Here is a 13,408-nt window from a genome sequence, read left to right on the forward strand (position 1 = left end):
TTGAGGGTCCATTGATGCTCGCAGACATCCCATCTTCTCATATATCGAGCGTTGAGACGCACAACACACACACACTTACTCCCCTTCCCTAATTACAGAGTCCCAAGGGACCAGACACTCAAGCAGCACTTCAGTGTTTGGTTAAAGAAAAGGTCTTTCTCTCCAGTTAGAGGGCAGAAAGACAGACAGAGGCAAAGGAACTTCTTCCTGAGAAACGAATCAATATTCTGGGTAAAACCAACATCTTTCTGCACATTTAACAACTTTTAAAAACACCCATGAACCAAATGTATTTTGTGATTATTTAACAGGTCTAGTAAGAGCAATATCATCCTGAAACTATTTAATCTTTCAGCTTCAGTGATACTATTTTGAGTCGGTCAGTTGCACACAATCTCGAACATCAAATCCAACCTGATACGGGACAGACAGAAAGTGAAGAAAGACCAGACAAGTGAACAAAGGGCAGGAAGGTAAAGAGAAAGTGTGTGTCATGACTGAGATGGAGAACAGAGGAGGACCAGAAGTTGACTTGGTAGACGGGGAGGGAGGAGGAAGAGATTATCTCTCTCTAATGGCCAACTTGTTGACAGCTAAACTTTTCACCACCTCTATCTACACATCTAACGTTACCCCCCCACCCCCACATCCCACACACACACTTCCTCAGGTTTTATCAGCCCTGCTGTCAATCTGCTCCACAGCTCAGGTGGGTCTCAGACTTTTAAAACCATAAAAAGTGAGAGGCCAACCGGAGACGTCACCACCAGAGACGACCTTGACGTTCTGTCAGAATCTGATAGTCTGCTTTCACAAGTGCTGCCAGACGGAAAGAAACTCGCCTTTTTCTGGTCTGTCTGCCCTCTACTAACAAGAAAGATGTTTGTTCATTAAACAGGTTTTTATGATGTCTGATGATGATGTTCTTTTATTGCAAATTTGCTTTTTGTCAATGTTTTTGTCAATCCCAAGGATGTTGAAATTAAATCAAGGATAAACATTTTTAAATTAACCATGTTTTAGTCCCGATTTTTAAGTTTTTGCCTTTGAGATAAATGTGGAAATGTTTCTAGATCGAGCCAAGTTCAAAAGGTCAGCATGAAGCCTCAACAGGTCTACTGATGTGTGTCTTATTACCAAACAGGAGAAAGCACACAAAAGCTCCTCCATGAAACCAGCCGTCCATAATCAACAAATACAGTAATATTATACGTATAGTCAAAGCCCTTTGGTCTAGTTAACTGAGTATTCAGAAACATCCTGTCAATAAAAAAAAAATCAAATAAAAGCTTATAATTTAAAACGCACAGCACTGAAGTACACACAATACTTTATCCTCTATAGTCTCAGCTCCGAGCGTCTACTAGTATATTGTTTGCTTGCACAGGGGTCCTCTGACCTGCAGCTGCAACCTACCAAACACATACATTCACGAGCCACGTGCTCATATACAGGCGAATAAACTAATACGTAGAGCGCCTACCATCTGATATATGCCAGCTTTTCACTCAAAATGTGGAGATCCTCCTCCTCGTGTTTACAATACTTGTCCAAATGAAGTAAGGGAACTTGGTCCTCCCAGAGTTAGTCAGATTGGTGTCAGTGGGCAGTTCAGATGCCGTCCAGCCTCTCTGGCCCAGATGAAGGCCGGCACAGCGACTTCTCTGAACTGAGAGAAACATTTGTGCAACATTTCAACCAAAAATAGTCCTGGTCTCTCCACCGCAACGCAAGAGGGCTGCCTTCATTTAGGCCGATGGGGTTTGCAGATCTCTCTCTCTCTCTCTCACACACACACACACACACACACACACACACACACACACACACACACACACACACACACACACACACACACACACACACAAAGCATTTCACCACTGTCATAAGGGAGCCAAAATCATGAAAAAAGCCCATTCTGTAAGTAGACTGTGACAACGGAAACATTGTGGGGACCAAACGTCTACAAGTTCAAATGGAGCCCAGTGGACCAAGTTTGAACCAGCTTCTTTTTTTTCCACATGTGATGTGTGTGTCCTGTTCAGGATGTACCAAGTAACTCAACAGTTCAAGAGTTCAAGAAAACTCTCATTAAAACTCCTAAAAACGTATTAAACGTCTTATAACTGTCAGCACAAAGATGATAGAGCCGAAACATATTACACATCAAACTATCATAAGAAATACATGTGTGTATCTTAGACAAATCAGTGAGAGGTGGTCAATCATACCTCACAAAATCCACATTACTGATTACACTCAGTATGTACTGCTGTTGTACTCTGTGGTATCCCTTTGAAAACTTTGTTTAAGTTCATTAAAACAAATGTCTGTGATGGTAGTTCCTACCTGTTCTGCTGTGCTCGAATCCAGTTGTTGCTCAGCTCTCCAAGAAAACTTTGTCCTCGCACCATCCGAAGCGCTCAAGTCCGAAAAGTGTGTCTCTCTGTCCGGCAGGGAAACTACAGACAAGTCGGTGGTGTTATTGAAAGGGAGCCCCCTTCCGCCGGCTGCAGAGCTCACTGTGAGATACAGATACACATTATTCTAGGTGTCACATTAAATGCCCTTCCTTTCGCTGCTCGGTCACCTTCACGGAGAAAAAGCCACACGAAGGTCCTGGCGGGAGCGTAACGCAGCCGTGGACCTGTCAGAACCATAAAAATGTCCGAACTTGTCCTCTGTAGAAGTGTGGAAATATAGTCAGATATGAGTGAGCACGCGCTCTCCCGTTGTGTGCGTCTGTCCGGTGTCTTCAGCAACAGGTGTCGGACATACAATGAGATTTCTTCACGGTCATCACAAGTTTTCCAAACCCTCTCCAACTAATTACGCACCCAGGGAAAAAGAGGCGGAGGGCGCAGGGGTGGGAGGGAGCTCTCCAAAGTTATTTTTTCTTTTACGCATCGAGAAACACGAGCGAGAAGTTTGAGACAGCGGAAGAAACAAAAGAAGTTCACTCCGCTGCTCCGTCGGTGCCGTGTGACCGCTCTCTGCTCTGAGGTGGAATGCTCGCCTGCCCGCCGCTGGACAGAGGCAAAGTCTTTCATGTTGAAGCAGCAGGAAAATAAATGTGTCTGAAAAAAAATGCTGTCAGAAGTGGGATTTGAACCCACGCCTCCATTCGGAGACCAGAAGTCCCTTGGCTTAGGAAGGAATTGCACCTTGAGTCTGGCGCCTTAGACCGCTCGGCCATCCTGACAACGCTGAAAATAGCGACCTCTATAAAGAATAAACCCCTGCAGTGAATATGTTGCGTTTCATAAACTCACATAATTGACACATTCTGCTAATTAACGATCAGTACCGCTCAATGGTTTGCGAGTTGTTTATTTTTTATTATTATTTAAAGGCACAGTACACATTTGTCCTCTTACTTGTTGTGGAATTTATCAGCCAGTGTTGGTGTGAGTTGCCTTGTTTTAAAGATATATGCCATAGATATGTCTGCTTGCTAACCAATATAATGGGACAATATGCTAAATATGAAATATGAAATATAAATATATAGCTAAACAAGTAATATGAGCCATTTTTAGTTTCCATGATTTGGCTCAGTGTGTATTGTGAAGTAAATGTGCACCTGAACCTGCAGTCCCTTTACTGAGGAAGGCATTGACCCTTCAACCTGGCAGATTGTACCTCTCGGCCATCCAGACAACTGACGGATGAGGTCAATGTGGACTTTTCAAAACGGCTTTGGTTGCATTAGACGGTGAAGCGTCGTATAAATCACTGAGAACCTGAATCTATCGTCCCTATCACTCGCTGGGACATGGCAGCTTGGGGAGACATTTTCTCAGAAAGCAATAAAAGTTAGAGGAATGCACGGCCGGAGGAGGAACAGAAGATAAGGAAAATGTCTTCTCTGCTGGTGGATGTTTGGACTGTCTGAAGCTAACAGCTTATTTTAGGAGCTCCACTCCTCTCACATTGTTTTTATTTCCTTTCAAACGTTTTTCCTACTGCTCGCTGCCTCCTTCTGTCCCTTCCATCTTGTCAGTTCTCTCCATCCACCCCTCCCTTCCTCTTCCCTCCATTCATCCCACCGACAAGTCAGTAATTAATTTACTTTACAAACCATTTATAAGAGAAAATAAGGTACACAAAGAGCAAACATCCCAAACTAACAAGCAACAAGTGTATGCCTCCAAACCACAACTGACATCATTAATTATTAAGCTTGAAAACATGCAACATAGACTGAGAGTGTGTGTTTTAAGTTGAGCTGTTTGTTTTGGTCTCGGCTCTCCCTCTCCTCTCTCTGTTTTCTCTTTCTCTCCATCACCTTCTCCTTCTTTTTCTTTGCACTCATGTGTGATGTGATGTGTGATGATTGAAACCACATCTACCCAAAGCCAATGCAAGCCCTCCCCACTTCCTCTGCAGTCACTCAATTTTTATTTCTCCTCCCGGTCTCTCATGTGTGTGAGTCCTCCTCTGTGGTACAGTAGATGCGGAAAGACTGGACGCAGAGAGACCTTTAACTACGCACATGCTCAAACCTTATCTCAAGGACATCTGTGTTGTTTTGTGTTGTGAATCCCCGATATCAGCAGGATCTTATCAACTCTCAGTGTGTGCGAAGAAAGGCGTGTGTGTGTGTGCGTGTGTGTGTGTGTGTGTGTTTGAACCAACTCCAAAACCATTTAAAATGGTTAAACAGTGTAGTGTATAATAATGGCAATAATGGACAAAACACTTCATTTGGAGAGGCCAGCACTAAATAAGTTTCCCAAGTATTGAAACGTGTCCCACTTCTGTACATACCAATAGTATACCGTTGGTATTGGATGCTCATTTTTTTTTATTTTTATATAAAGCTTTTTTTCAGCTACTATATGAAACAATCTTTGTACTTTACATTTTATGTTTGAATCTATTCATTGTTATGACTGTAAAGCATGTTGACAGCTCAGTGTGTTAAAGTATCATGATTCATAACACATTATATACAACAACAATTAAAAAAGAGAAGAAAAAAACATCAAATTGGTCAAACAAAAAGTAATATTTCTCCTCCGTGCCCTTTGTATAACACATTGTGCGACAGCAGTGGCCATCACAACGGTACATTCAAACTTCAAGGGGATTTAGTCTACATCTTCCACTATGTTTTGAGGAAATGTATTATCATTATGTCTTTCTCTGACACACATTTCTTGGTGTTTAAGTATGTAATATTTTTGCAATTTCTTTGTTCTATGACAAGACACGGAGCTATGAGTTACGGCAGAGACAAGACGATGAAAAGATGTCTGGTGCTCAGTAGGTTATGTCTCCACTATTTCCTACCGGCCTCTCCCTCCCGCTCTCTCTTTCTCCATCACATAAATCAGGCAGACATACATGCGTAACTCTTCCTCCTCTTTCTTGCCGCATCCATTCCCTTCTGTCTCCCTCCACTGGCTTTTATTAGGACAGTGGATGGAGGAAGCAGAACTGATCCTTCTATGCTAAACCCAGGTACCGGCACACTGAACGAAGCGTTGCCGCATGTGAAGGTATACATTGGCACACATGTTATGTTTACAGACTGTCAGGGAGTGGACTATGAAGTGTTTTATTGTGTGAAAAAAAAATTATACTGTTTCCACTCTGCTCAAAAAATCTTGAAGTCAAATGTCGTGTCAAGGTGAAGGTTCAAGGTCAGTCGAGCTGGGTAGGTCTGTTAAACCAGGTTTTCTAGTTGAATGGACGCATTACACTGAGCTGCTGCCATATGCACGATGCAAACATTAAGGAAGTGCGTGACTTTTTCCTGTGTCGTTATCACTACATTCACCCTTATAACACAGAGACATGCACAAACCTTTTTCTTTATATCTTCAAATTTTTCCTCATTTGAGTTTTTAGCACAAAACTAATGTTTAACGCATTGTAATGCTGTGGACGGAGGCAGTAGAATAACACATTTTAGAGAGCCTTAAAGAGAGGCCCACCTTAAAAAAAGTGTATGCTATATTTAGATTTTCACCGCTTCATCTTGCTGTCAGACAGCCCTTTCTGATGGGGAACAAAAAGGGCTCAAATGTACTTCAGCCCGAGCTGCAGCAGTACATGGCTTTACTCCTGAGCTGGTACTCCTTTCTGTTTCTTCAAGGTGAGGTGGGCTGACCGTCATCTACTGTAATACACTGACTTTGGATAAATACCTCACACAACACCACTTTAAGACAATAGTAATGGTATGGCTTGACTGTGTGTGTGTGTGTGTGTGTGTGTGTGTGTGTGTGTGTGTGTGTGTGTGTGTGTATGTGTGTGTGTGTGTGTGTGTGTGTGTGTATGTGTGTGTGTGTAAAGAACTGGAACAGGATGAGGCCTGGCCTACGGAACAATGTCATTATTGTGGGCGGATAGGAAAATAAACCATAGTGACAAGATAAGAAGCACAGTTTAGAGGGAGAGAGAGAGAGAGAGAGAGAGAGAGAGAACGAGAGAGGCAAGAGGAAAAGAGGGGAAGGAGAGGTCAGAAAAAGTAAGGAAATTAAACAAAAGGAAAGATGATCAAAGCTCTGTCTTTATCATTTGTACTCAAGTCGGAAGACCCAAAGCACAACCGATTAGTGCTGGCCTCTCTCGCATATCTAACAAACACTCATCATTGAGGGAAGGTGTGTGTGAGTGAGGAATAATCGGAGGGGAAACAAGACAATTAAAGGGATGAGAAAGAATATTTCTGTTTATTTTTATGGCTTACTTCTGTTATCTTCAACTTCCAGTCTATAAATATCCTTCAAACAAGCAACAATGTGAGAAAGAGAAATAATCTTCTAGTTAAATTGCTTGTTATTCATGTGCACACAGAAGTCACAAGTAGACATTGTTCCTTTTAAAGTCAAAGTCAGGTCTCACCTGTGAAACCTTCAACTGAGATCAATCAAATCAGAGACAGAATATAAAGATAAATCCATGTTTTATTCCATTCTAGCATTTTCAATCCACAACAAAGTCACGGTGAGTCCCAGTCATCACCGTTCCAAAACATTATCAGTATAAAACAGACAACAACATACTGGATTTACAACACAAGCTCATATCTGACGGAGTCGCATTCCACAAAAAGAACCCTTTGTCCATCGTTACATAAACTATGCATGATCAGTGGAGTCTTGGACATGTAATATTATGGAAGGAAACTCTTCATTTACACCCAATTGGGCTTTTTTAACACACATTTTAGTTGCAGAAAATGAAACCCTTTTTTTGGGCTCCTTCAGAAAGCCTTATGATGGTGTAAAATCTGATTTGAGTGCAGTGTAAATCCCCATCTTTAGGCTTTGTCTCCACCAGGTATTTCTTTTAAGGGAGCAGCGCCAAACAGTTGCATGTGGCCAGTCACAGTTTCAGCACTCACTACAGTATTAGACTAAAAACTAACTGTCAGAGGAGCTTTTCAATTGGAGCCTCTAGTGCCGTTAGCGTTGAAATCATGCTAAGGCTGTCAGCGCTGTGGGAAACATGCATCAGAGTGTCATCTCTGTAAACTAGAAGAACAAGAAACTGATGCTGAGAAAGTGTTCCCGGTGGACACAGAGCCTCATGAAGGTGCATTATACGCTCCCAATAACAGTCTCCCGCTTACAGAACTAATCTGTGGTTACTTGCAAATCACAAACAAAAAAATAAGTTTGACACATTATGTAACATACCAACCAATACATGACAATATTTTCAATTAAACAAGATATGTGTTTTATATATATATATATATTACCAAAAGAAAAGAAAAAATATACCATTTATTTTATATTCTCTAACTCAGATTTCTCCATGATGACTAAAAAGTGAGGGATTGTCTGAACACAACCTAATTTCAGCAAGGACACCATAACTGAACATGTTTCTTAGGTTAAAAAGAAACGCTAAACATCTACTCTGGTGTGTTTTAATAAAGGGAGTATTGCGAGATATATTGTGGTGTGTGCCTTTCATCAATAATGGGAGACAAGATACAAAAGTATCTCGATCCCCTGACAAAAGCTGTTCATTAAAGTTCTCTCTTTACAATATACACAACTATCTAGACGTTACTGCTGAAAGAAACTGCAAGTTGAGACGTTTCATCAGAAAGAAAAAATAAGAATGGAAAAGAAAGAAACTAAAAGTTAAAAAGATAGCAGCAAATGATGTAAAGAATCAAAGGCAGCTGAAATAAACACACTTTTGAATCTGAACCAATCAAATAACATTGTGGTAACAGAGTGTAAGTCTGGCATCAGAAACAACCTGGCAAGCTTGAATCATTTCCACCCTTTTTCTACTGTTTTAATATACCCCCACCCCTCCCATGAAGTACATCAAGTCACGTTAACTAGTCTGCTGATTGCCTGCAAGGACACAAGATGGCCGTTGCAAAGTGTCACAGATGGCGAGAGCGGTGAAGGCTCCTTCTGTTTCGAAGTAGTTCGGAAAATACATGTTCAATGTTTTAAAAACATTAACAATTTCCAATTAACTTGCATGCCAACAAAGCACTATACACTGAAACATCAACACTATTTTCCTTAGCTGGCACTCTGTGTTCAAAATGAGACTAAAGACACATTGGAAGAATATTTTTCACTAATGATGTGTTTTTTCCCGAAAATTAGATAAAGAAGAGCAGGTGGAAGAGAAATGGGTGTTTGCTGGAGACTTCTAATGGTCCTCTGTGTGTTCGCTCGCTTTCTAACCTTACGTGCTTATTAATATATGTGTGAGTTTATTTGTGTTTATGTCAGTGTGTGTGCACTCGTGTGTCAGCAGCTGTCCTCCAGAGCGTTGACCACTTGTTCCAAAATGTCGGGGCATCGTTCGGCGATCTGCTGCAGGACCTGATTGGCGTACTCCTGTAGCTCCGCCCCCTCACTCTCACACAGCACTAACTCCGCCTCCAACTAAGAGAGAGAAAGACACAGAGAGAAAGGGAATTAGGATGTTTTTTTAAACCAACGTCTTGCAATACAGCCAACATAGAATGTGAAGGAATTGTTTGTCATTTAAGGAAATATGCTTATTTGCTTTCTTGCCGAGGGTTACGATGGATGAGAGGGTCGATGCCACTCTGAAAACTGGTTAGATTAGCTTAGCATAAAGACTATACGTGTTATATGAGTAAACTAGTGAGCTTTCAAGGTGTTGGTAGGTGACTTTTGTTACCTTTGTACAGTACCAGGCAAGCTGTTTTCTCCTATATTCAGCTGTATGCTAAGCTAAGCTAACTGACACAAATATCAGTGAGGTTTTCATTTTCTCCAGGGCAGGTAAGAAAATAAGCATATTTCCTCAAATGAAGCACTATTCCTTTAAATGCCATGTTTCATGTTGTTCCTTTATGATGAGAAAGAAAAGCAAAACGGACATGAAATAAAAATAAAACTTTTAAACCCAATATCACAGGCAGAAAGACCAACTCTCCTCATGGCCCTGTGGATGACAGGGAGCATGTTTAAGGTGACACACACACACACACACACACGCACACACACACACACACACACACACATATCAGCCTATAATCTGAAAACACCACAATGTAGTTCTTTCTGACCGTAAAGACTGGAACATTTCTGTGAGAGAGTGCTGATGTTATTTTCTTTGGCTGCAGCCGAGCTGAGACGTCAAACCTAACGGACTTAATGACCAATACATCTGTATCAATAAGAGCACCGCTTAAACAGTCATGTAACACAAGCCCACATTTATGTTGGTGTGTGTGTGAGGCCTGGGTCAGATATTGGCAAAATATTGCCTCGTTAAGTCTTAACCTCTTCCCTCTGCTCTCATCTCTTAGCCAGCAAATCTCAGAGGTATCTTTTATTACAGTGGCTTTATTCATGTGTAAAACTGCCCTAAGTAATGATACTTTTCATGATTAATGAAAATCTGCCCAATAAATCACATATAAATATAGTACCGTAACCATATATTATGTTGTTGCGTTATTTTTTGGAAAGTATACAATTTCTTTTACAATGTTCTGAATAAATTTAGGTCCATTTTCACACATTGCTTTGTCAACACTGTATGTATTGTTTATACGGATTTTCAGCCAGGTCGTAGATATGCTACATCAGCTTTGATCATTCTTTTTAAAACTCAGCCTGTGAAACATGCCCCAACTTGATGGAAGTGGGATACCAAACTGAGGAAAATCCTTTGTATTCATAAACTGATTGATCAATTTGGTCATGTCAATAAAACCTTTTGAAGATTAATTCAATTTCAATAGTGTAGATTATAGTACAACACAATGTAATCAATACATACACACTAATACGTACACATTTTTTATGCAATAAAACACATTTATTTACTACTTTATTACTGAATATGTACTTTATTTATGAACATAAATGTTATAATCTCCATGCTGTGCTCACATTTGTGTTAGTCACTGTACGCTGACACAGCAATCAGTCCTGGGAAGTATTTGCAAATACTATTTTGGAAAGACAGGAGGAGAGTGAAGACAGAGGGGAACATTGAGGGAGAAGTGAACAGAGAGTGAGTGAAAGAAGGTGAAGGAGAGTATGAAGCTGTGAGAGAGGCAATGAGGCTCTACCACTCCGCCCTTCCTCTGTGCAAGTGTGTGTGTTTGCAATACTTTACTATCCATAATGCCCAAACATCCTCTGGCCAATATCCTCACGTGTGTTTGCATATAATTCAACTTAATGACTTTGCATTTTTAGTTGCAATTCCCCAGAAAAACACGGCAGTAAAGATTAGATCGTGAAACGATAAAGAAGAGATAAATGGTTTAGTGTGCGTGACGTGTCTTCTGATCTCTTACTCTCGTGGCCTTGACCTCCACCAAAGAGAAACGCTTGAAAAGGTTATTGAAAAAAATCAAGATTAAATGGGTCAAACGCAGGGTTGAGACTGCCATGTACTTAAAATAGGATCATATACACTGAAGACACAAGATATTATCAGTTATTATCAGCGCCGTCTGTATTATCTATAACTCACAGTTTAAAATGTGTGATCGGTGTAGTTTTAATGAAGGAATCAATAAGGGAGGTTGGTGTTGCTCATGTCCTTTTGGTACTACAGTATTACATAAAACTAATTAATCACATCCTGTAACCATTGTTCACATCAGCATTCAGTGGCACTAGCTTCGAGGTTTTATTGAAAATTCAGCGGTTTTACAACCTAGATATTTATTTTACTTTTTGTTTAAGGAACTGCTGGTTCAGTCCCGAGATCTCGAAACATAACGACACTGTAAGACAAATGTTTTTTTGACAAAATACCAGTAAATCAGTGTTTAGTTTGTGAGCCCTCAAAATAAACCAGTGTCTTCTAGCATTCCCTTCTCACAGATTGAACATGTCTCCAAGCTTTGAGCCGCTCCACCAAAGAAAGCTTTTATCACAAACCACACACGTTTTAATTTGAATAGTTGGTGAATACACCTGAAGTCTGCACACTCACGGTGCAGTCAGTGTCTGAACCCCGAGAAGAAACTGTTCTGCAAAAAGCTCCGTAAAAGGTTTTCTTTAGATAATGTGGTTAAACTGAGGACATGCTTAAAACCTGGCTGACTGCTTGCCCTAATGGACTGTATTGCAAAGCTGCGTCTAACAGAGTCTCAACATACTTAAATCCCTAAATTTGACACGGTGGGGAAAATGTTCTCATAACTGATATTAAATTACAGCCAAAACTAGAAAAATAAGTTTGACTCTGAAAGTAATCATAATGTAATCCTCCGTCAGCACGTTGCAAAGTCATAAACTTCCTCTTTCACTCCCTAGCTCATGTATGACCTGAAGGAATTAAATATAAACAATGTTGCATGACACAGTTTCCAGTTATGAAGTATACGTTTGGATGTTGTGGCTCCAACGGATCATGTCTCATGCAATTACAGTGCGTGTGGTCAGAGAAATGTAGATGAAATAATGTAAGTGGGCAGCGTGCCAGATTCATGACTTCTGTAAGAGAGAGTGTGTGTGTGTGTGTGTGTGTGTGTGTGTGTGTGTGTGTGTGTGTGTGTGTGTGTGTGCGTGCGTTTGATCGCCAGTATTTGTGGTAAGGTGTGTGTGTCTATGTGTGCATGTGTTTAGGAGATACATTAGTGTAGGTGCCAGTGGTTTGGGTGTTCGACATGATAGGTGTGTGTGTGAGTGCATGGCATGACGCTAAAGTGTATGTTGCAAGCTCAAGTTGTGATTTAGTGAGTGACAGAGAGGATTGTGGGAAGCAGAGAGATAGACTGAGGGAAGGGATAAGACGTGTGTGTGTGTGTGTGTGTGTGTGTGTGTGTGTTTGTGCGTGTGTGTTTGTGTGTGACAAGAGAGAGGGTTTGTTGAAGATGATTTTTACTGCAGCCATTAAAGCTCCATTATCGTAATGGATCATTATCTGCCTTATCAGGGGTCGTGGAGGCACAGGCACACACACACACACACACACACACACACACACACACACACACACACACACACACACACACACACACACACACACACACACACACACACACACACACACACACAGGTTATCAACTTAAAAATGAGGATGAGGATAATGTGTGTGTACGTACACACTGACCTGACCCCTGCACACACATTGCAGGGCTTGAACCTCTTTGCAGAGGAATGCTAATGTTTTCGAAAGAAACCGTAACTCAGCAGAGAGAGATAGAGTCAGAGAGATTAACAGAGAGAGAGGGCGACAAACGGGTAGCGGTAGAGAACGAGAGTGTACAAATATATGATCTAACTGGAGCGCATGAGCCCGTCATGTTGCAGACACACATCATACAAAGTTACGCTTTTTTCCATTTACAGATGATTCTGAGGCTAGAGGTCTGTTTTTATCAGGAAACTGTGTCTGTTGAACAGAAAACGTCCCCTTGTTTTGACTGATTTAGGGGAAATTATGTTCAATGATGATATCATGAGTTCCAGTCCCTTGTGTCCATAGATCAGGGCTGCTTAGTGAGGCCCACTGACCCACTTCTGCAAAAAAAATGTAACCAAAGGCTGCACAAATAATGTTGTTAATGTTGGATCACAGATGTAGCAATAAGCTCTAATGGTTTGACCTTTACCTTTTTACCTTAATAAAGTTACAATTATGAATGCTATTATATAATATGAAATTTATTGGAAAAATTAGGTCAGACCAACAAAGACCTTCTCAGTTTGGGATGTAATTAGAGCGACTTTGTGAGAATTCATACATTCTATGCTTGAAGTCCTGAACTGTAAGCAACCCCATCCATAGGTCCAGTTTCTCCCAAAAATAATATTTGCACAAAAAAAAGAAAAAGATGTGTTACATATTTCATCCAATCTTAACCAACTTTGGTATAAAGAATATTTGTTTGACAATTATTTTTTTAATAGCTTTTAAATATTCCAAAGTGTTTTCCAATAACTTAATGTTTGGCTGAACATTAGCACGTAAA

General features: G+C 40.7%; 1 protein-coding gene across 1 annotated transcript in view; it reads right to left on the reverse strand.

Annotated features, from left to right (window-relative positions):
- Positions 1–8,741: 8,741 nt before the first annotated feature.
- LOC306752525 (ELKS/Rab6-interacting/CAST family member 1-like) overlaps positions 8,742–13,408 on the reverse strand; it is a gene marked incomplete at both ends in the record, with an annotated part of 135,456 nt that continues 130,789 nt past the window's right edge. Inside the window, one exon of the mRNA XM_079236291.1 lies at positions 8,742–8,879. Within this exon, the coding sequence (XP_079092417.1) occupies positions 8,742–8,879 (138 nt within the window). The remainder of the gene's footprint in view (positions 8,880–13,408) is intronic.

This window comes from Taurulus bubalis (assembly GCF_910589615.1).
Source record: "Taurulus bubalis genome assembly, chromosome: 20".
NCBI classification, from domain to species: Eukaryota; Metazoa; Chordata; class Actinopteri; order Perciformes; family Cottidae; genus Taurulus; species Taurulus bubalis.